The sequence below is a fragment of the Neomonachus schauinslandi genome, chromosome 4 (assembly GCF_002201575.2).
Source record: "Neomonachus schauinslandi chromosome 4, ASM220157v2, whole genome shotgun sequence".
Taxonomy (NCBI): domain Eukaryota; kingdom Metazoa; phylum Chordata; class Mammalia; order Carnivora; family Phocidae; genus Neomonachus; species Neomonachus schauinslandi.
The window spans coordinates 11,536,846-11,560,862 of NC_058406.1; the positions used below are offsets into that span (position 1 = coordinate 11,536,846).

Below are 24,017 nucleotides of genomic sequence, written 5' to 3' on the forward strand. Positions count from 1 at the left end.
AATAAAAAAATTGTTAAAGGGGCGCCTAGGTGGCTCAGTTGGTTGAACCTGAACTTTGGCTCAGGTCATGATCCTGGGGTCCTGGGATCGAATCCTGCATTGGGCTCTCTGCTCAGCAGGGAGTCTACTTCTCCCTCTGCCTGCAGCTCCGCCTGCTTGTGCTCCCTCCCTCTCTCTGTCAAATAAATGAAATCTTTTTTAAAAAATTTGTGAAATAAAAATAAAAAAAGAAGAGCCAAGGAACTTGCTTCTCAAGTTTAAAGTGCTTTCATATTCAGCCTCGTTGAAAGACAATTATGGCGACAGACAGATGGTAATAAACAGTACAAGAAAGATAAGAAGAGTGTTTTAGGGGTGTACAAGTAGAGGAAGAAAAGAGTTTAATCTCCATGGCAGAAAATCTGAGAGGAGTTTATGAAGAACGTGGCTTTTGGCTGTATCTCTGAGATGGGTATTAGAGGATGGAACATTTTCGGAACACTTTCAGTCCATTAACAAGGGACAAACAAGTCCATAGACAAAAAAGGAATGGGAGGGAAAGGAAGAAGGCAATAGGGGAATCCAAGCAAGGCCATGAAGTACGGAAGTTTAGGGGCACCTGAGTGGCTCAGTCAGTTAAGCATCTGCCTTCGGCTCAGGTCATGATCCCAGGGTCCTGGGATCAAGCCCCACGTCGGGCTCTCTGCTCCAGGGGGAGTCTGCTTCTCCCTCTCCCTCCCACTCCCCCTGCTTGTACTCTTTCTCTCTCTCTCTCTCTCAGGGTCAAATAAATAAGATCTTTTTTAAATAAAGATTTATTTATTTATTCGATAGAAAGAGACACAGCAAGACAGGGAACACAAGCAGGGGGAGTGGGAGAGGGAGAAGCAGGCTTCCCACTGAGCAGGGAGATCGATGCGGGGCTTGATCTCAGGACCCTGGGATCATGACCTTAACCGAAGACAGATGCTTAACGACTAAGCCACCCAGGCGCCCCTAAAATCTTTTAAAAATTAAAAAAAAAAAAGTAAGGAAGTTTTAAGACATAACAAGGAGTCTCATATGGGTGGAGCCTAGCTATGTGAGGATGCAGCAGAGATTCAAGCTGAAAGAGTATGCTGGGGCCTTGAAAGTCAGAGGGAGGGGAAAATTCTGCATGCAGTGTGGAAAGACCGCGGTTTTTTGGCAGAGGAGTGACAAGACTGGTTTGAGGTTACAGACTTGCCGCGGTTCCAGACACAGGCTCCTGTCATTTTAGGCAGGTCCATTCTCTTTGTGTAGGAGCATCCCATTCACTGTAGGACAGCGAACAGTCGTGGCCCTTGCCTACTAAATGCATGAAGTGCTTTCCAGTCAAGCAAATGAGCAATGAATGACCTTACATATCCAAATGCCCTACGAGGTGGCACTGTCCTCAGTTTCAGAGATGGGTGCCAACAGTGTCTAGTTCAGGTTTAGATGAAGAGAGAGAAAAAGAAGACCATTTAGAAAAAATTTAGGGAAGACGGACAATTAGCTCATAAATGTGAGTAATGGGAAAAATAAGGAAAGATAGAGACTGCAGAAATGGACGGAATCAACAAGATTTGACTTTTGTTGTTGAAGGAAAGAGAAGAACTGCAGATAAATCCAAGAATTCAAGCCTGTGTAACTGAAAGAATGATAATGCCATTAACTAAATTATGGAAAGCAGAACATCTGGGGGCAACTACCAAATACCACCAATAGCTGGCAAGATAGGAAACATCTGTGTATCTCTGGGGCAATATGAGCAAAGAGCTGGAAATGCAGACCTTGAGCTCAATGTGAGTCAGGAATAAGAAATAAAACTGGGCTCTGGGGAGAAACACACAGTAGGAAGAGAAAGGAGCTAAGGAAAGACACTGAAGGAATTCCTGGTTTTCAACCTATTCTGAAAAATGCCCATTTCCGTGTAACAGTCTTCCTTCAGTCTGCCAGTTAGCATGCAGAGAGGAAGGGAACAATGAGAGATGGGCTGAGAGGAAACGAGACACAGACACCCCCCCCTTTTTTAAAGATTTTATTTATTTATTTGACAGAGAGAGACACAGCGAGAGAGGGAACACAAGCAAGGGGAGTGGGAGAGGGAGAAGCAGGCTTCCCGTGGAGCAGGGATCCCGATGCGGGGCTCAATCCCAGGACCCTGGGATCATGACCTGAGCCGAAGGCAGACATAGTATTAGTATCAAAGAGTATCAAAATTAGTATTCCAGACAAAAACATAGGCTTAAGGGCGCCTGGGTGGCTCAGTCGTTAAGCGTCTGCCTTCGGCTCAGGTCATGGTCCCAGGGTCCTGGGATCAAGCCCCACATCAGGCTCACTGCTCAGCGGGAAGCCTGCTTCTCCCTCTCCCACTCCCCCTGCTTGTGTTTCCTCTCTTGCTGTGTCTCTCTCTCTCTGTCAAAATAAATAAATAAAATCTTTAAAACAAACAAACAAACATAGGCTTAGAACAGGAAAAACTTTTCTATGAACTAAAGAGTTGAGAGGTTTCATGAAGGAACTAGAACTTCAGCTGAAGCTTCATGGAAAGGCAGGCTTCAGCTAAGTGGATGGGAATACTGAAACAAGGAAGAAACCAGTATGGCAAAGTGACAGCCTGAAAGAGGAGAGCTCCTGGGAAAAGCTGGGAGATGAAGTAGTAAATCTGGACACAGATCAAATTAAAGAAGGCTCTGAATGTAACACTAAGTTTAGCTTTTATCTTGTAAGCAAAGGACAGGCACTGAAGGTTTCTGAACAGGGAAGTAATATAATTAAAGCTGTAATTATGAGAAACTTTCTAAGAGCCCCCCTCCAATGACCTTTCTTTATGCAGAACTATTAATAATATACCTTTACTGACCTAAGATATACCACATCTCATTCTGATGAAGGTATGAATCACTAATAGAATAAAATGGTGTCGGGACGCTTGGGTGGCTCAGTTGGTTAAGCGACTGCCTTCGGCTCAGGTCATGATCCTGGAGTCCCGGGATCGAGTCCCGCATCGGGCTCTCTGCTCAGCAGGGAGTCTGCTTCTCCCTCTGACCCTCCCCCCTCTCATGCTCTATCTCATTCTCTCTCTCAAATAAATAAATAAAAAGAAAAAAAAAAGAATAAAATGGTGTCTACAAAAATCAATTAAAATGGAGAGTTAATTCTAGAATAATTTCTAAAACTCTAAATTACATCTAAATTGCCAGAGCATTTATAATTTTACTATTTAAATTTGTATTTTATAGTTAATACCCTTCATGTTCAGAATTTTTGTGTGACCCCAGTCAAAATCAGTATTTTCTAAACATATACTATGTTAAAATAAAGAATTATCCTAAGACTTACTGCTAAACTCTGACTACTCCAGAAGTAGGATCTCAGAAATACCCTCGTGCACTCCTTTCCTTTGTCTTCCTCTGACATGATGTCAGATGTTCAAGTCTAAGATAATACCTTGACCTCTTTGGAGCAGATACTAGAAAAATCCAAATATAAAATTATACCAAGGTGCCTACACTGCACCTAGGCTCACACTCTTCCGATTCTAATTATAAAATTAATGTAAATCCTCATTTTGCATTCTCGTCATTAAAAAGTCAAACAAAATACATGCTTCCAAAGTAATTTTTAGAAATATGACCACAGGCAGGGTGGCCTCTGCTCTCACGGTGAATACTTACTGTGTGAGAACCGCTGAGTGATCGGGGTTCCAGGGTAAGGGTACGTCCGACTCTCCCACTGAATGTGTCCTTCCTGGACAGCCTTTATGAAACCATGATAACACTGGTGGGCTACACCTAAAGACAAAAATAACAAAGGCCTCAGCCTGGATACTTCACTTTTCAATCAAATTATTAAAACTGCATCTACTGGGGCGCCTGGGTGGCTCAGTCGTTAAGCGTCTGCCTTCGACTCAGGTCATGATCCCAGGGTCCTGGAATCGAGCCCCGCATCGGGCTCCCTGCTCTGCGGGAAGCCTGCTTCTCCCTCTCCCACTCCCCCTGCTTCTGTTCCCTCTCTTGCTGTGTCTCTCTCTGTCAAATAAATAAAATCTTAAAAAGAAAAACAAAACTGCATCTATTAACTGTCTTATCACTTTCATAAGACCCAAGTTTCTTAGTGGAACTCCAAATTTTTCTGATTTTTCATTCAAAGAAAGAAAACAGAATTTCAAAACTAGAAGATCCAATCCTTCTACTTTACCAGGGTTTAGGGAGGTTAAATGTTACAAAGCTCAAGGTTACAAAATTAGCTCGCACTGTAACTGTGCTCCCCTTTACATCATATGATGAGGCAACACATTAAAATAATTGGTAGGGGCGCCTGGCTCAGGCAGTAGGGCATGCGACTCCTGATCTTGGGGTCGTGCGTTTGAGTCCTATAATGGGCGTAGAGTTTACTTTAAAAAATAAATAAATAAATAAAAATAGTATAAAATAAAACAACTGGTATTATTTACTCCAAAGCAAAGGGGTTGGGGAATAATTTAGCTTTGTGAGAAAGAGCATGGTAAAACTGTCTGGAATATAAATTACAGGCATTCATAAATATCTATGTTTAGTTAAACCATGGCAACCAAGCATATTCCATCTTAAACAAAGAGATGATAATTCGCTTACAGTGAATTATGAAATGATGAATTTACAACTAAGGAAAGCTGTTTTTAAAGGTGAGAGCTTTTACTATAATGGTGGATACGTGTCATTATACATTTGTTCAAACCCACAGAATGTGCACCCTAATGCAAACTATGGACTTTGGGTGATGTTATGTCCATGAGGTTCATCAACTATGACAAACGGACCACTCTGGTGGGGAATGTTGATAGTAGGAGAGGCTGTGGATTTCGGAAGGACAGGGGGTATATGGGAAATCACTGAACTTTCTGCTCAATTTTGTTGTGAACCTAAAACCACTCCAAAAAATACAGTCTATTTTTTTTTTTAAGTGAGAGCTTCATGTTTCTGGAACGATCTATCTTTTTAACTCAAGAAATGATTATCTTATTTCAAAGAGCAACATTTTGAATGAAGAGAATAACAAATTATGTTACACTTTGAAAGAACATATCATTTTTTAAAAATTTTTTTGAACATATCATTTTTTAATTCATATCACATTAGTGGATCCTTAAATGGGATCAGAGTACTTATACATGTTTTCCAAAGACAATCACTAGCTCTTGGCTGAACTCACAATTAAGGATTAAATATTAAGGGGCGCCTGGGTGGCTCAGCCATTAAGCATCTGCCTTCAGCTCAGGTCATGATCCCAGCGTCCAGGGATCGAGCCCCACTTCGGGCTCCCTGCTCAGCAGGAAGCCTGCTTCTCCCTCTCCCACTCCCCCTGCTTGTATTCCCTCTCTCGCTGTGTCTCTCTCTGTCAAATAAATAAAGAAAATCTTAAAAAAAAAAAAGAATTAAATAAAAAAGACACAGCCACTCAGTGTGTGACAGCACTGCAAACTATACGTTGATGAAGAAAGTAACACAGATTTAAAAACACTGAAATGAGGTAAGGCAGCAAGGAATAAAAGACAGATACTTAATGACAGAAAAGGACAGGGGAGAAAATGTCTTGGCAGTGACTTCCTTGCCCCAGAAGATTTAAGACTGTGAGTACCAGGTTAGGGCTCTTCTCCCTTAAAAAATACATATATATCAAAATAGTAAGAATGCCAAATAAAACTAAGAATAAATTCATATATTTGATTTGATCACAGTCCCTCATCTGTGATTCTTCCACGTCTATTTTAGAGATGAAATCATCTACTTCCACAGGGTAGGCAGCCAGTCTCTCCTGGAGAGTCCATTAAGTCTGCAAATAGTGGGGCCCCTGGGTGGCTCAGTCGTTAAGCGTCTGCCTTCAGCTCAGGTCATGATCCCAGGGTCCCGGGATCGAGCCCCACATCGGGCTCAGTGGGGAGCCTGCTTCTCCCTCTCCTCCTCCCCCTGCTTGTGCTCTCTCTGTCAAAATAAATAAATAAAATCTTAAAAAAAAAAAAAAAGTCTGCAATAGAAGCAGGCTGTGCACACCAGTATTACCAGTTGTAAGCAAATGACCTCACAGTAACAGGGCCCAGCAAGCAGTTTCAACACAGCTGGTCCTCAGTCTTCAGGCTGGAGTCTGAGCAATTGACAACGACCCCATGCCTCACGAGAACCACCTTGATGAAAAGATTTTAAGACTCAGTCTGATCTAAAGGTTTTTCTGTCCTAACTCTGTTTCCACCAGGAAAGAACAAATTGATACAACCCTTGCTTTGATCAAAGATTATTCAACTGGCCCGATCATCTTCATTTAAAAAATGGGCCCTTTCCACTTAAAATGTAATGAAGCCAAGGGGCACCTTGGTGGCACAGCCGGTTGAGTGTCCAGCTCTTGGTTTCGGCTCAGGTCATGATCTTGGCGTCGTGGGATCAAGCCTTGCATCAGGGTGGAGTCTGGTTAGGACTCTCTCTGCCCCTCCCCTCCCCTCCACTCTCTCTCTCTCTAATAAATAAATAAATCTTTAAAAAAAAAAGTAATGAAGCCAATTAACTATCTATTAATTAAAAATACAGCACACTTAGTAACTACAACAGTTAGCCAAAGTTGAAATCTTGATTAGAAATTATGGAAAAACAGGAGAAACTCATTTTTAAATGTGGAAGATATGCACACGGCCTGTACTCCTTGAGAGAAAATTAAGCAGTAAATGCTTGCACAATCCCACATTTGCCACAATTAGCTACTTTAAGAAACAAAATGATATCCTCATAAAGAACATGGACTCTAAAGCCAGACTGCCTGAATGTGAACCTTTGATCCCCCACTGACTATCTGTGTGACCTTGGGTAAATTACTTAACTATGCCTCACACTCTGTTTCTTCACCTAATCCAGAGTCTGCTGTGAGGACAGGAAAGCAGTCACTACACTGCCCGACAACAGTAAGAGGTATATTAACGTTCATTATACCGTTACTCCATATCCATCCCTACTTCTCCAGTTCAAGAATACAATTTACCAGATCAACTCTAAGAATATGCAGAAAAAGAATCTTCATTTTAAAACTTCAAGTTGGATTAAATATCACAAAATTCAAGCTGTTCATAAAACTAACCAGGATTAAGACAAAAGGGAAACGTACAGAGTTAATTGTCTCACACTAAATTTTAGAACCATAATACATTTAAGGGAGAAAGGGGAAAATGAAACTGGGAGTTCAAAAATAAATCATTAAAACAGATTTTAAATAAGCCTTTCCACTGTCCACAGTACCTTTGATAAGTCGATACCACTGTTTGCAGACAAGGGCTGCAGTTTTATGCTCCTGGTATGGTGAAAGAAAGGAGAGGATATACTCCAAAACCTCTTCTGGCAGTTCAGACATGGACCTGTTATGTCTCGTCTCCTCAGCCTCCAGCGCTGGGTGGGGCTCCTCATCCTGCTCCATTGTCCCTTCCAGCATAGCTTCTTCTTGGTCCACAGCCATGAAACTGTCATCTTCACTGTCCGAGGAGCTGGCCATGACATTCCACTCAAACAGCTACAGTGGGAAATGAACAAACATTAGTATATACTGTCAGAAGCTCTGAAACAACTCAGGTACACACATCTAAGCAGCACATGATTTCTTTTAGACCCTCAATGAAATCTGTTCCTCAGTACTTGCCCACACTAACTGTGAGCCACCCCCATTTGAGAGGTAGAGTTCAAATACCAAATATCTAACAAATCCCTAAAGGCTTCTGATTGTATTTTTTCTCTCCACTGTAAACCAGAATGACAGCCGAGTTCTGGGATAACCATAAAACTGGAAGATTGTTCTGTAACAGCTACTCTAAGGCAAGTTTCTGACTGACAGACAGCAAAGGGGATAGCAACTAGATTCCCTTGGCATGATTCAAGACCTCAAACTTCAAAGGAAAAACAAACTGTGGGTCCTATAAAGAGTAATAAGAACACTCTGAGAATGTGGATTAAGAAAAGTTTTTCTAGCTTTTATACAAGACAATTCACTTAAGAGGAAAACAAATGTTCCAAGAATAGGCTTAACTAGCTAAAATACCATATTTATATTAGAAAGCATCAAAACAGATCCAGGGAGTAAAAAAACAATATTTATGCCCATCAATAACATAAGAGATATACTGTGGTACATTCACACAATGAAATTAACACAATGGAATACAGCAAGGAACTACAGACACCCACACAGATAAATCTCTCAAACATAATACTGAGCAAAAGAATACAGAAGAGTACATACTACATGACCATGCTTATATCAGATTCACAACCAGGCAAAATTAATTCATGCTATTGCAAGTGAGTGCTGCAGGGGTGCTGGTAAAGTTGTTTCCTGATTGGGTAATGGTTACACGATGTGTTCAGTCTGTGAAAAATCCACCAAGATGAGTACTTAATGTTTAATGCACTTCTTTCTCTAAAGCTTACCAAAATAAGCCATTATCAAGTTACCTCTCGTGAAGGTAATTAATTTTAAAAAACCATTATGGATGATTTTTTTTTTAAAGATTTTATTTATTTATTTGACAGAGAGAGACACAGCGAGAGAGGGAACACAAGCAGGGGGAATGGGAGAGGGAGAAGCAGGCTTCCTGCGGAGCAGGGAGCCCGATGCGGGGCTGGATCTCAGGACCCTGGGATCATGATCTGAGCCGAAGGCAGACGCTTAACGACTGAGCCACCCAGGTGCCCCATTATGGATGATTTTTAACTTCTTTTTCTATATTCCCTAAATTTTCTAGAAAGAGCACAAAATATGTTAAAATACACACATAGAAGCAGGCAACTCATTTATATCATTCTTCTGATGTTTCATGCAAAGCCTGCGATAAAGACAGTAAAATGAAGGGAATAGGGTGATTTATGTAAGAAGTGTATCACAGGTTCGATTCTCCAGGAAGCAAATGCTAAAAAAACAAAATTAGGAATGAAAAAAGATTTAAGGTGGGGAACTCTTGTGAGAAGAAAAAAAAAAGGAAGCAGGACTGAGCAGGAGGAACAGAGCTCAATGTACCCCCGACAAAGCCTGTCCAACAGAGCTCAGGAACAAGGATAGCCAGCTCCACTACTGGGCTCATCTATAATTGCTCTGCTCAGCCACTGGCTGGGGGCTGCCCCAAAGCTGAGGCCCGCCCTGAAGGGACTAAGGGATTTCTTCAGTTATACTCCTTACAGATGGGCAGGAAGTCCTTTCTTGAAGGGACATCTGAGTTCATTTTCTTATTTTCTAATACATCTATTCCCCTTGACCATACACACCTACCCAGATCACTCACTAGGCCATTCATCTTAAAATTTCAAGCATTCCCTCTAACACTGATGAGAAGAATAAAAAATAATGGGAAGAGAAAAGTAACCTTGAAATATACTTGGGGCTTTGAGAAAGATCTGAAATGTTCCAGGGATGCCTGGCTGGCTGTCAGTAGGGCATGCAACTTTTGATCCTGGGGTTGTAAGTTCGAGCCCCACATTGGGCATAGAGATTACTTAAAATACATAGAGAGAGAGAGAGAGAGAGAGAGAGAGATCTGAAATGTTCCAAGAGATGAGGGGGGTGGGGAGAACAAAGAACAGAATCTTTCCCCCTCATTTCTACCATTCCTGTAATTTATATACAAACTATGTACGACATCTTAAAAACTGGAAGAATGATCACATAAAGGAAAATGAAAAAATGCATTACCTCATAAAGTCGCTTCCAAGAAACTCATCTATCAAATTAGCTCATGATATAGCAATGTGTCCTAGCGAAGTGGCTGCTAGAATCTTGATGATGGTGAACAATAGGTGGCTAACTGCAAGTAGTGGAGTAGCCTAAGTCCTCCTAGCTGGGGGAGGAGGGACAGCAGAGCGAAGGAGGCAGCAATCCCCTCCATTCCCCAAAAGTAGGTTTACCGTAATTGTATTAAATTATCCTAGATAGTTACCCCCCACCTTGGGTGAGCTGTTTTTCCACATGCTTAACTCACTAAAGGAAGGCCTTTCCATTTCCAGCCCTAACTCCTACCCTGAAGAGTATTCATATAAAATATAAAACAAAAATAAAATTTTGGGGGGCACCTGGGTGGCTCAGTCGTTAAGCGTCTGAGTTCGGCTCAGGTCATGATCCCAGGGTCCTGGGATTGAGCCCCGCATCGGGCTCCCTGCTCGGCGGGAAGCCTGCTTCTCCCTCTCCCACTCCCCCTGCTTGTGTTCCCTCTCGTGTTCTCTCTCTCTCTCTGTCAAATAAATAAATAAAATCTTTTTAAAAATAAAAATAAATAAAAAATAAATAAAAATTTTTTTCTGGCAAAGAAAAAAAGGTACTTTTTACTACTGGGAAGAAATTACTTCCCATATTCCCTCTTATTCTTTCCCCTATAAGTTATCATTTCTCACTTCCCACTGGCTATCTTCCCTAATTTATTGACTTTCTCATATTTTTAACCCCCACTCAGCGCTGAAATTCACTAGGGAAAAGAATCCAAAGAAACAGATTCCTTGGGGAGCCTGGGTGGCTCAGATGGTTAAGCGTCTGCCTTCAGCTCAGGTCATGATCCCAGGGTCCTGGGATCGAGCCCCACATCAGGCTCCTGGCTCAGCGGAGAGCCTGCTTCTCCCTCTCCCTCTGCCTCTCTCCCTGCTCATGCTCTCTCTCTCCCTCTCTGTATCTCTGTGTCTCAAGTGAATAAATAAAATCTTAAAAAAAAAAAAAGAAAACAGACTCCTTGAGTTTGGCTGCATCTTTCACATTTGAATTACACATAACATCTCAAATACAGTTGCTCCTTTACTCAAAAGCTTGACAGATTGTGAGGCTAGGGTCCTCTTCAGAACAAACTAAATCAGTAAAGGCTACAAGAGCTTATTTATAGAATACTATTTTTTCCCCAAGCAAAATAAATGTTTGGCCCAATAAAACAACTTCTCAATCCGTTCCCAAATCTTCTCAAAGTACAATTAGCAAGCAAACATAAAGGGACTCACACTTTTGTAATACCCAGTTTTAAGTAATTCTCCCATTCAACCATTTCTCTGTCCACAAAAGCATCAAACCCGACGCTCCTGAGGGCATGTTTGCGAACTTGGCCCTGAGCAAAGATGCCAAGGGATGGGATCAGATGCAATTCCTCTGTAATTACACGCCCAGGAACAACTTGCACAGTCCTTCATTTTCACTTCCATGATTAGGTAATGAAATCATCACTCATATTCCCACAGGATATGGAGGCATTCTGAAACAGTTTTTGTTTTCTTCATGCCAAAAGAAGCCCTACAAAACAATTCGCATGTAATTGTTGTTAACTCACTGAATGTGGTTTTCATGAAGTCTTTTTTTTTTCCAAGATCTTTTTTTTTTTTTTAATTTTATTTATTTAACAGAGAGAGAGACAGTGAGAGAAGGAACACAAGCAGGGGGAGTGGGCGAAGAAGAAGCAGGCTTCCCCAGGAGCAGGGAGCCCGATGCGGGGCTCGATCCCAGGACCCTGAGATCATGACCTGAGCCGAAGACAGACGCTTAACGACTGAGCCACCCAGGCGCCCCTCAAGATCTTATTTCTTAAGTAATTTCTACACCCAATGTGGGGCTCAAACTTATAACCACGAGATCAAGAGTCACAGCCTCTACAGACTGAGCCAGCCAGGCACCTCAGTTTTCCTGAAGTCGTTTTGTTTTTTTTTTTAAAGTAATCTCTACACCCAATGTGGGGGTCGAACCCACAACTCTGAGATCAAGAATCACATGTTCCACTGACCGAGCCACCCAGGCACCCCATCATGAAGTCTTTAAGAGAAATCTTCCTCACCTTTCACATTTGTGTTAGACCTTCTTAGTTTTCCCAAGTTTTTGGTAGAAACCACAAACTGGTCATTTACTGGACTCTGAGCTCCCTGAGGGCAGAGAGCATGTCTAGCCATCTTGTCTTGCTAGAACTAGACATGCAAATGAGCACAAGGTTTATTGAAATTTCTACTCACACCACCCTTGTGCTGACTTCGCATTATTTTATACTAGAAATTACATCACCAGTATATCCGAGAATAGCAGACCCTACCCTTATATGTCACTGGATGCTGCCAAGATATTTTATTGGTCAGAATGAACATATCTCTCTGGTTCCTTGAATTTTGACCTTTTAAGGTGTACACTGGCCTGAGAGTCTGCACCAGACTCCGAAGCCATACCCAATGAACTTTTGCTGGGTCAAGATGGGTGGGACTAAAGAAACCATTTATCTGGACCAGCAGTATCACTACTACACTACACGATACTCTATATACTATACTATGAGACTACATCCAACTAAATAAAATTACTTTTAAAAATCCAAATACCTTGGGGCACCTGGCTGGGTCAGTTGGTAGAGCATGTGACTCTTGATCTCAGAGAGCTCAAGAGCCACCCACACTGGGCATAGAGCTTATTTAAAAAACAAAAATCCATATACCTTGCCCATCTGAAGTATAAATTAAGTTTAAGATTTTGAGACAAGGAGATTTGGCTACTGTTTCTACCTGTAACACTGTGTGACCCAGGATAGGTCACGCAGAACAACATGGGAAAACCTCTTTACTCTAAGTAATGAAAACTCCCTATCTACTTTATAAAGATTCTGTAAAGGTAGCAGATATCAGCAAACTACTCTGAACTCCTTGGAGGAAACTGATTAACTTGTGAAGAGTTAAAATCAATTCAAAGAAATTCAGGATGGGAATGAAACTACTTTGTTATCCACGTACAAGTTTTTACCAGATCCTAGTACAATATTTGATTAACTGTGCCTTTGATTTCTGTACAACTAGACATCTGACAATCCTCTTGGAGTAAACATGTCTTTATGAAAATCAAAATACACTTCACTAAAAGGAAGTTGAAGATTTAAAATGTAATCAAGATTCTTCTTCACAAATTCAAAAAGCTAAAAAAAAAAAAATGCAATAAGGGAACCTCTCAGTGACAGTAAGATAAAGCATTGAGACTTCATTGAAGAACATGTGGCTGGACTGAATGGAAAAGCACCCACAGTTATCCCTCAACATGAGGGCTTCTAAGGCTTCAGGAGCAAAGCAGCAACCTTGCACAGATGTCAACATGAACTCATGAAGTTACCCACCTCAGCAGCACTCATGTTAGCTAAAAGGTATTGAATATACTTTTGAAAATATAAAATACTGTTAAATGAAGACCACAATATGATTCAATCTAAGATGGTAACAAGCCTTATTAATATACCACATTATTATCATTGTACTAAGTCAAATGAAAAAGTTACAGAAAATGGTAAAATATAAATTTCTACCTTACCTCATGCATTCAACAAATATCATGGGACATTTACTATACGTGAAAATACTGTGCTTACATCCCATGGGAGTGAAAAAGAAAGAGGACATGCCGGGGCTCCTGGGTGGCTCAGTCGGTTAAGCGTCCGACTTTTGGTTTTGGCTCAGGTCATGATCTCATGGGTCGAGGATTGGGCCCTGTGTGGGCCTCCATGCTCAGCGGGGAGTCTGCTTGAAGATTTTCTCCCTCTGCCCCTGTCCCCACTCGCACACATGTTCTCTCTCAAATAAATAAATAAATCTTAAAAAAAAAAGAAAAAAGAGGATATGCCACTATTTCCTCTCAAGGACATTAACCTGGTAAGAGCCAAAGACAAATAATGAATACTAACACAGGACAGACCTGTGGTACAAACAAGAAGCTTTACCAATTCAGGGAAGGAGGAGATGGCTTCCAACTAGTCTGATCAGGAAATCACACAAAGGCAAGCATTTCCATGTTGAAGAATAGGTAGGATTTCAGAGAATGAAATGGGAGAAGGTGGAGGGATAAAGATCTTCAAATTACTATCTCTTGAAATGATATTCTTCGCTACTTACGGAATTACCTTTAGGACAAAGGGAAAAACTACTTTTTATTCGATGGGTGTTTTACCATTTGCACACACTACTTAATATTTTATCTACATTAACAGAAGCTCATAATGTGGAGATTCCTTAGTTCCTCACAGTCAATGTTTTGACAAAGTCTAGAAATAGAATCATTTGGCATAACTACTGTTGCTATTAGCAAACTGTGAGCTACTTTGACAAGCAAATTCAGAGAACTGCTTCTATAAAGCATTCCAAACCTAGTAAGAGATATCAGCTGCGGTAATTTTTTTTAAGTGGTTAACTCATCAATGTGTTATCTAATTAAGACTCGCTTTAATGAAATTGAAAAATATTTTGCCGAACTACCCACTTAGTATACTTTTATCTTTACAATGACTGATACTAAATGAAAGCACTTTATGACTTTTCTAGAGCCATCCATATTCATACGTAGAAGCCAAAGGATTTGTTATTACTAAGTATTTGGTCAAGAAAAATGTGCTGGTTTCATATCATGAACGGAAATACTCTAGGTTCTGAAAATTCCATATGGAGGAACTACACATTCTAGGTTCAACAAAATGTTTCATTTCGTATAAAGAATACAACAGAACTTTAATACCCAAATTTATATTTTGGTGAGAGCTTGAATTTTTAGATTTTAAGAAAAGACAGTGATAATGTACAAAGTACAGAATAATTAGGATTGCAATAATTTAACATATAACAGTAATTGTATTTCTTTATTTATTTATTTATTTTAAAGATTTTATTTATTTATTCATGAGAGACAGAGAGAGAGAGGCAGAGGGAGAAGCAGGCTCCCAAGGAGCAGGGAACCCGATGTGGGACTCGATCCCAGGACCCTGGGATCATGACCTGAGCCGAAGGCAAACGCTTAACCATCTGAGCCACTCAGGCGCCCTATAACAGTAATTTTAAATAAAAGGCTTTCATTTGAAGTACAGTATAAATCAGAGGAGTTAGAGGAGAAAAAAGGTGCATTAAAGGGTACATTATTCTGGGTTTGGAAATTTTTTCCCCTCTCAAAAATAATTATTTAAGGGCACCTGGGTGGCTCAGTTGGTTAAGCATCTGCCTTCGGCTCAGGTCATGATCCTGAGGTCCTGGGATCGAGTCCCACATCGGACTCCCTGCTCCGCAGGGAGCCTGCCTCTCCCTCTCCCTCTCTCTCTGTCTCTCATGAATAAATAAAATCTTCAAAAAATAATAATTATTTAAGAAAGAAAAATGGAAAAGGAGCAAATACTCATACCATAACGGTAGTAAACTATATTAACTCAAAATTGGCTGCATCAGACTACATAAATGCTCAGAACATACCTACCTCTCCCTCTGCGCTCCCACAATACTAAGTACTGCCTGCAGTGCTGGGAATTACTACACTGCAATTGTCTGTCTGCCTCCTCCTCTCCCCTTAGGGCACAAAAGAAAATTGTTTTCTGTATCCATATAAGAGCTCAGCAAAAGGCTATTGAATGAATAAACAAATACAACTTTATGAATTAATTTTAGAGTCAACGACAAAATCTAAATGTTAATTCCTACATATTCTAATGAAAAAAACTTCCTATCAAAAAGTAAAATTAAAAAAATAATAAGAAGAAAGTTCAGGGGGCGCCTGGGTGGCTCAGTCGTTGAGCGTCTGCCTTCGGCTCAGGTCATGATCACAGGGTCCTGGGATCAAGCCCCGCATTGGGCTCCCTGCTCCGCGGGAAGCCTGCTTCTCCCTCTCCCACTCCCCCTGCTTGTGTTCCCTCTCTCGCTGTGTCTCTCTCTGTCAAATAAATAAATAAAATCTTTAAAAAAAAAAAAAAAGAAGAAAGTTCAGATGGCTAAAGACTAATAAAACTAGAGGATGGAGGGTAAAAACAGGCACGAAGAAGTGGGAATTTTTATTCTTTTTTTTTTTTAAGATTTTATTTATTTATTTGTCAGAGAGAGAGAGCACAAGCAGGGGGAGCAGCATGCAGACAAGGCAGAGGGAAAAGCAGGCTCCCCACTGAGCAAGGAGCCTGATGTGGGACTCGATTCCAGGATGCTGGGATCATGACCCAAGCTGAAGGCAGACGCTTAAACAACTGAGCCACCCAGGCATCCTGGGAATTTTTATTCTTAAATTAAAAATGTACAGTATCTAAACAAATCATTACTATTTTTATTTTTTTTAAGATTTTATTTATTTGAGAAAGACAGAGAGAGAGAGATCACAAGCAGGGAGGAAGGGTAGAGGGAGAAGCAGACTCCCTGCTGAGCAAGGAGCCCGATGTGGGACTCGATCCCAGAACCCTGGGATCATGACCTGAGCCGAAGGCAGACACTTAACCGACTGAGCCACCCAGGCACCCAAATCATTACTACTTTTTAAGATGTTCAGATTTTTCTGCCATTATGCACCTTTCTTCTGACAACAAGAGAGGAGTATGCAAAAACCACTGCAGGCCAGGATTCTCTTAGCCTTTTGTGGAGAGATTCTATCACAATGGTTCCCAGACTTATGAATTTCACAGATCAGCAATTTTTTTTAGACTGACATAGGGTCAACAAATTTTTATTTTCCCAAGTAAGGACAAGGAAAAAAAAGACACCACAGACACAAATCCTACCATCTAAATATCATAGCTTCATAAAGGAGATTTAAAAATCTGAACAAGGTAGAAGATCATAATCTTTCAATAAAAGCTTTCCCCTCCAAGAAAGAAAATCTTACACACACATGCACACACCATCAAGACAATGAGGGTGAACAAGTATTTTTGGGAACCACTACTGTGTCATGGTATTTCATTTTAACACTTTGCTTTATGGGAAAAAAAAAAATCCCATAATTAAAATAAGTTCTAATCTGAATTTTATTTTTTTATTAAGTTTTAGTTTTAATTCCAGTATAGTTAACATACAATGTCATCTTAGTTTCAGGTATATAATACAGTGACTCAACAATTCTATACATTACTCAGTGCTCATCATGGTAAGTGTACTCTTTAATCCTCATCACCTATTTCCCCCATCCCCCAACCCACCTCCCCTCTGGTAACCATCAGTTTGTTCTCTACAGTTAAGACTCTGTTTTTTGGTTTGTCTCTTTTCCTTTGCTCATTTTTTAAATTCCACATGAGTGAAATCATATGGTATTTGTCCTTCTCTGATTTATTTCACTTATCATTATACTCTCTAGCTACATCCATGTTGTTGCAAATGGCAAGATTTCACTCTTTTTAATGGCTAATATTCCATTGTATGTGTGTGCATATATATATACATGCACACTTCTTTATCCATTCTATATATATATATTTATTTATTTATTTATTTGAACACACCACATCTTCTTTATCCATTCATCTATTGATGGACACTTGGGCTGCTTCCATAATCTGGCTGTTGAAAATAATGCTGCAATAAACATAGGGGTGCATGTATCCCTTAGAATTAGTGTTCTTGTATTTTTTGGGTAAATACCCAGTAATGCGATTACTGAATAGGGCAGTTCTATTTTTAACTTTTTGAGGAACCTCCAAACTGTTCTCCAGAATGGCTGCACCAGTTTGCATTCCCATCAACAGTGTAAAAAGGTTCTTTTTTCCTTCACATCCTCACCAACACTTGTTGTTTCCTGTGTTTTTTATTTTAGCCATTCTGACAGGTGTGACGTGATAGCTCACTGTGGTTTTGATTTGCATTTCCCTGATGATGAGTGATGTCGATCATCTTTTCATATGTCTGCTGGTCATTTGTATGCCTTCTTTGGAGAAATGTCTAGTCATGTCTTCTGCCCCCCTTTTTAATTGGGTTATTTGTTTTCTGAGTGTTGAGTTGTATCAGTTCTTTATATATTTTGGATACTAACCCTTTACTGGATATGCCATTTGCAAATATCTTCTTCCATTTAGTAGGCTGCCTTTTAGTTTTGATGACTGTTTCCTTTGCTATACAGAAACTTTTTATTTTGTTTTGTTTTTTAAAGATTCTCTTTATTTATTTATGAGAGACAGAAAGAGAGGCGGAGGCAGAGGCAGAAGCAGATTCCCCGCAGAGCAGGGAGCCCATGCGGGACTCGATCCCAGGGCCCTGTGTTCATGACCCATGCCAAAGGCAGACGCTTAACTGACTGAGCCACCCAGGCACCTAGAAGCTTTTTAATTTGAAGCAGTTCCTGTAGTTTGTTTTTGCTTTTGTTCCCCTCGCCTCAGAAGCCATATCTAGAAAGATGTTGCTTCTGTGGCTGATGTCAGAGAAATTGCTGCCTGTTCTTGGATTTTTATGATCTCAGGTCTTGCATTTAGATCCTTGATCCATTTTGAGTTCCCTTGTGTGTAGTGTAAAAAAGTAGTCCAGTTTCATTCTTTTGCATGTAGATGTCCAGTTTTCCCAACATCAGTTTGTTGAAAAGATTCTTTTTCCCATTGCAATATTCTTTCCTCCTCTGTCAAAGGTTAATTAACCATGTAATTGTGGGTTTATTTCTGAGTTTTTTATTCTGTTCCATTGATCTATGTGTCTATTTTTATACCAGTACCATACTGTTCTGATTGCTACAGCTTTGTAATCAAAGTATCATGTCATCTGTAAATAGGGAAAGTTTTACTTCTTCCTTACCAATTTGGGTGCCTTTTATTTATTTTTGTTTTCTGATATCTGTGGCTAGGATTTCAGTACTATGTTGAATAAAAGTGGTGAGAGTGGACATCTTTGTCTTGTTCCTGACCTTAGGGAAAAAGCTCTCAGTTTTTCCCCATTGAGTATGATGTCAGCTGTGGGTTTTTCATATAAGGCCTTTATTATGTTGAGGTGTGTTCCCTCTGAACCTACTTCATCGAGAGTTTTTTTTCATCAGGAGTGGATGTTATACTTTGTCAAATGCTTTCTCTGCATCTATTGAAATGATTATATGGGGGTTTTTTGGGTTGTTTTTGTTTGTTTTTTAAAGATTTTATTTATTTGACACAGAGAGAAAAAGCACAAGTAGGCAGAGAGGCAAGCAGAGAGAGAGAGGGAGAAGCAGGCTCTCCACTGAGCAGGGAGCCGGACGCGGGGCTCGATCCCAGGACCCAGGGATCATGACCTGAGCTGAAGGCAGCCGCTTAACCGACTGAACCACACAGGCACCCCTGTTTTGTTTTTTTTCCCCTAAAGAGTCATTTATTCTAGAGAGAGAGTGTGTGCACAGGAGCATGTGCAAGCTGAGGGAGGGAGAGGGACAAGCAGACTCTGGGCTGAGCATGGAGCCCGTAGCAGGGCTCGATCCCATGACCCAAGCAGCAGCCGAGAGCCTGAAGCCCACCAAGGCACCTGTTTTTTGTTTTTAAGTAGGCTCCACTTAAAAATTCCCCAGTGCGGGGCTTGAACTCATGACACTGAGATCAAGACCTGAGCTGAGATCAAGAGTTGGGTGCTTAACTCACTGAGCCACCTGGGCACCCCAGGATCATGTTTTTTTTCCTTTCTCGTACTGATGTGATGTATCATGCAGATTGATTTATGAGTATCAAACCACTCTTGCATCCCAGGAATAAATCCCACTTGATCGTGGTGATTTTTTTTTAATACATTGTTGGATTCGGTTTGCTAGTATTTTGTTGAGGATTTTGGCATCTACGTTTATCAGAGATATTGGCCTGTAGTTCTCTTTTTTGTGGTGTATTTAACTAGTTTTGGAATCAGGGTAATGTTGGCCTCATAGAATGAATTTGGAAGTTCTCCTTCCTCTTCTATTTTTTGGAATAGTTTGAAAAGAATAGGTATGAACTCTTTTTGAAATGTGTGGTAGAATTCACCTGTGAAGCCGCCTCATCCTGGGCTTTTGATTACCGATTCAATTTCATTGCTGGTAATCGGTCTATTCAAATTTTCTTTTTCTTCCTGCTTCGGTTTTGGTAGGTTACATGTTTCTAGAAATTTATCCATTTCTTCTAGGTTGTCCAGTTTGTTGGTGAATTTTATTTATTTATTTATTTGGTGAATTTTATTTTTAACAAAACTAGCTGTTCCCAGTATGCTGGGAAACCATTTCCTAATGCTACAAAGACAGAGGGAATGATGGCTACTGGCAAGAGTACATGAAAGATGAATGCAACCTGATTTCTTTTAGAAATATCTTAGCTGCTCTTGGGGAACCTGGGTGACACAACTGATTAAGTGCCTGACTCTTGGTTTCAGCTCAGGTCCTGATCTCAGGGTCGTGAGATCAAGCTCCGTGTCCAGCTCTGCCCTCAGTACAGAGTCCACTTAAGATTCTCTCTCCCTCTCCCTCTGCCCCTCTCCATTCCCTTGTGCGTTCTCTCTCTCAAAAAAAAAAATAAATAAATCTTAAAAAGATATCTTAGCTGCTCTTTTCATAATGCTTTTTAATTTACAATGTTTTTGTTTTTTTTTTTACTCATGTGCTTTCCCCACTAAATTCTTAAGGTCTTTATTTTTAATAAGATTTAACTATAGCACTTTTTTTCTTTTAAACTGCAACTGAATATATTAGTCAGGTTTTATTACTGTTATTGGGAGTATTACAGGCATACCACAGAGTTTCAAAACTTTCCATAGAAGCTAAAGTTTTAAGGATCAGGTTCTCACACAAGATGCTATTCCGTGCTACTTTCAAACAAACAAAAAAAGAACAAGTCTAAAGTTCATTCCAAAATTATGTAAGCTACTAAACTCTTCAAGATCCAGTAGAAAGTATGAAATAATAAAGGAAATAAAGTCTCCCCTGCATTAAGGATTGACTAAAGCAATCACCACTTCATGGCTTCAGTTTTAAGAAAGGCTAACAGCTTTCTGGTTCACTTATCCATGGTAGATCTATTTCAATGGAAGGAGTAACTTTTTTTTTTAACAAATTCATTTTACTTTATACAAGTAAATACTTGTATTTATTCCTGGGATGCAAGAGTGGTTTGATACTCATAAATCAATCCGCATGATACATCACATCAGTACAAGAAAGGAAAAAAAAATGATCCTGGGGTGCCCGGGTGGCTCATTCAGTTAAGTATTTCCTTCAGAAGGAGAAGTTCATACAAGAAGTTCAAGAATGTATTGGATTTAGCAATATTTATCAATTTAAAATGTTCAAACCCGGGGCACCTGTGTGGCTCAGTTGGTTAAGCATCCGACTCTTGGTTTCGGCTCAGGTCTTGATCTCGGGGTCATGGGATCAAGCCCCAGGTCAGGCTCTGTGCTCAGCACAGAGTCTACTTGTCCCTCTCCTTCCCCCCCTGCATGTGCACGCACGCTGTCTCTCTCTCTCAAATAAATAAATCAAATCTTTGGAAAAAAGTAAATAAATAAAATGTTCAAACTCTTTGACTCAGCAAATTTTAATTTTCAGGTATCTTTCCAACACAAACATCCATACACATGCACAAAGATGTATGCACAAGAGGAGGTCTGTAGTATCTTCTTTGTAATGACAATAACTTGCAACTACTTAAATGTCCATTAATAGGAAAATGGCTAGGTAAATAATGCTGAACCTAAATTACATAATTATAGCAGTTTTTAAAAATGTTGGGTATTTCAATTGTGGGCGTATTTCATATACTGACATGAAGAAATCTCCAAGATAAACTATTATGCAAAAAATGCATAATACCATAAAGAATAAATCAGGGGCCCCTGGATGGCTCAGTAGGAAGAACGTGTGACTCTTGACCTTGGGGTTGTGAGTTCAAGCCTCGTGTTGGGTGTAGAGATTACTAAAAAAATAAAAAATAAAAACTTAAAAAAAATCAGTGGCTGCCAATCAGAAAATCTTGAAAGCTATTAAAATTCAGATTCCTAAGACCATTCACACCAACCAAATCAAAATCTCTGGGGCATGCACTGGAGGGGTGGGAGGGGTGGGTGGAGGCAGGGATTGGATCTCAGTCATTTTTATCTTTAACAAAGCACCCAAACAACTCTTTCACAGCCAGTCCAACAATGAACAAAAATTATACATCCACTTAGTCTCCATATATATAAATGCATAGAAAAATTACCTAGAAAGACACACATATCAAATTTGAGAGTATAATCTCTGAGGAGGGAAAGACGGAGTCTTTGCCTTTTTAAAATTAATTTTTAACAGCCAAAAATATCATATATACAAAACTGTATAGAGGTGGAACTGTAGAAAACGGTATGGTAATTCCTTAGAAAATTAATCAAAATTACCATATCTTACAATTCCATTTCTGAATATATACCTCAAAGAACTGAAAGGACAGACTGAAAGAGATTATTTGTACACCCATGTTCACAACCGCATTGTTAACAATAGCAAAAAGGCAGAGATAATCCAAATGTCCATCAGCTGATAAATGGATAAACAAAATGTAGTACATACGCACAATGGAATATTATTCAGCCTTAAACAGGAATGAAATTCTTACACCTGCTACAACATGGAAGAAGCCTGAAGACATTATCTTGTACATTACTGTACATTATCCTGTACTGCAGGATTCCACTTACATGAGGTACCTACAGTAGTAAATACATATAGACACAAAGCAGAATGGTGGCTGCCAGAGGCTGAGGGGAGAGGAGTACAGAGGGTTATTATTTAATGGGTACGGAATTTCAGTCAAGGAAGATGAAAACACTCTGGGATGGATAGTGGTGATAAGCAACAATGTGAATATATGCAGTGCCATTTAACCACACACTTAAAAATGATTAAAATGGTAAATTTTATGTATATTTTACCACAATTAAAAAAACTGTAGAGAACACAGATGTACAATTCAAAAGATGATAAAATGAACCACCGTGTACCCACATCCAAGTTAGGAATGCCCCCTCATTACCATCCACCTCTGACTCAACCAGAAGTAATCACTGTGCTATTTTATCACTCCCTTACGTTTCCTTATACCTTTACCACATAAGGATATGACAAAGAAATATATTGTTTAGTTGCTGGATGTAGCTGTCGTTCATTTTCACTACAATATAAAACTGTTGTACAAAGACATCACAATTTATCCATTCTACTGTTGAAAAAAATCAGTGTCCCCAATGTTTGCTCTTATGAAATAATGAGCATTTTTTAAGTTTCTGTAGATTAGGAGTTGCTTTCAAACTTTCCTGACAGCAAACACAGTAAGAAAATACATTTTATCTCACAAATCAGTTCACCTACACATACATATATATAATTGGGAATAAGTTTCTCAAAATAATACCCTTATAATGAAGTACACAAATATTTTCTGTTGTATTTAACACTTAAGAAAACTGCCGGTCAAATGCCATTAAACTGCCTTCATTCTTACTACTGGGCTACAAGCCATAAGTTGAAAACAATGCTCTAGAATACATGTTTAGGAGTGAAATGTTTAGGAGTGAAATTGCAGGATTGCAGGATGTAGGTACAGGCGTGTACATCTCTACGAGGTAATGTCAAACTGTCTTCAAAAATCATTCCAATTTGGGCACCTGGGTGGCTCAGTTGGTTGGGCGACTGCCTTCGGCTCAGGTCATGATTCTGGAGTCCCAGGATCGAGTCCCGCATCGGACTCCCTGCTCAGCAGGGAGTCTGCTTCTCCCTCTGACCCTCCCCCCTTTCATGTGCTCTCTCTCTCTCTCTCATTCTCTCTCTCAAATAAATAAATAAAATCTTAAAAAAAAAAAAATCATTCCAGGGGCGCCTGGGTGGCTCAGCTGGTTAAGCGACTGCCTTTGGCTCAGGTCATGATCCTGGAGTCCCTGGATTGAGTCCCGCGTCGGGCTCCCTGCTCAGCAGGGAGCCTGCTTCTGCCTCTGACCCTCCCCCCTCTCATGTGCTCTCTCTCTCTCATTCTCTCTGTCTCAAATAAATAAATAAAATCTTTAAAAAAAAAAATCATTCCAATTTATACTCCTACAGTGTATGCAACAAGTGATTTTAATTTAATTTTTTAAAGTTTATTTATGTTTAAGTAATCTCTATATCTAACATGGGGCTTGAACTCATGACCCTGAGATCGAGTCGCATGCTCTTCCAAACTGAGCCAGCCAAGTGCCCCAATTTGATTTTATTTTAAAATCATAAATGAGTTTTGAAAGTTTATCAAATGTTTTTGCTGCAGTTACTAAAATATATGGTTTTCTGTTTACTGAAGCAAATTATATTAATTGCTTTACTAATGTTAAAATAAGCTTGCATTCCTCAGATAAACTGAA

General features: G+C 39.9%; 1 protein-coding gene across 1 annotated transcript in view; it reads right to left on the minus strand.

The window, feature by feature from the left end:
- FBXO42 (F-box protein 42) overlaps positions 1 to 24,017 on the minus strand; it is a 101,626-nt gene that overhangs the window by 37,912 nt on the left and 39,697 nt on the right. Inside the window, exons 2-3 of the mRNA XM_021684062.2 lie at positions 7,242 to 7,509; positions 3,660 to 3,776 (exon numbers count right to left, since the gene is read on the minus strand). Coding sequence (XP_021539737.1) covers positions 3,660 to 3,776; positions 7,242 to 7,491 — 367 coding nt within the window. The 5' untranslated portion in view covers positions 7,492 to 7,509. The remainder of the gene's footprint in view (positions 1 to 3,659; positions 3,777 to 7,241; positions 7,510 to 24,017) is intronic.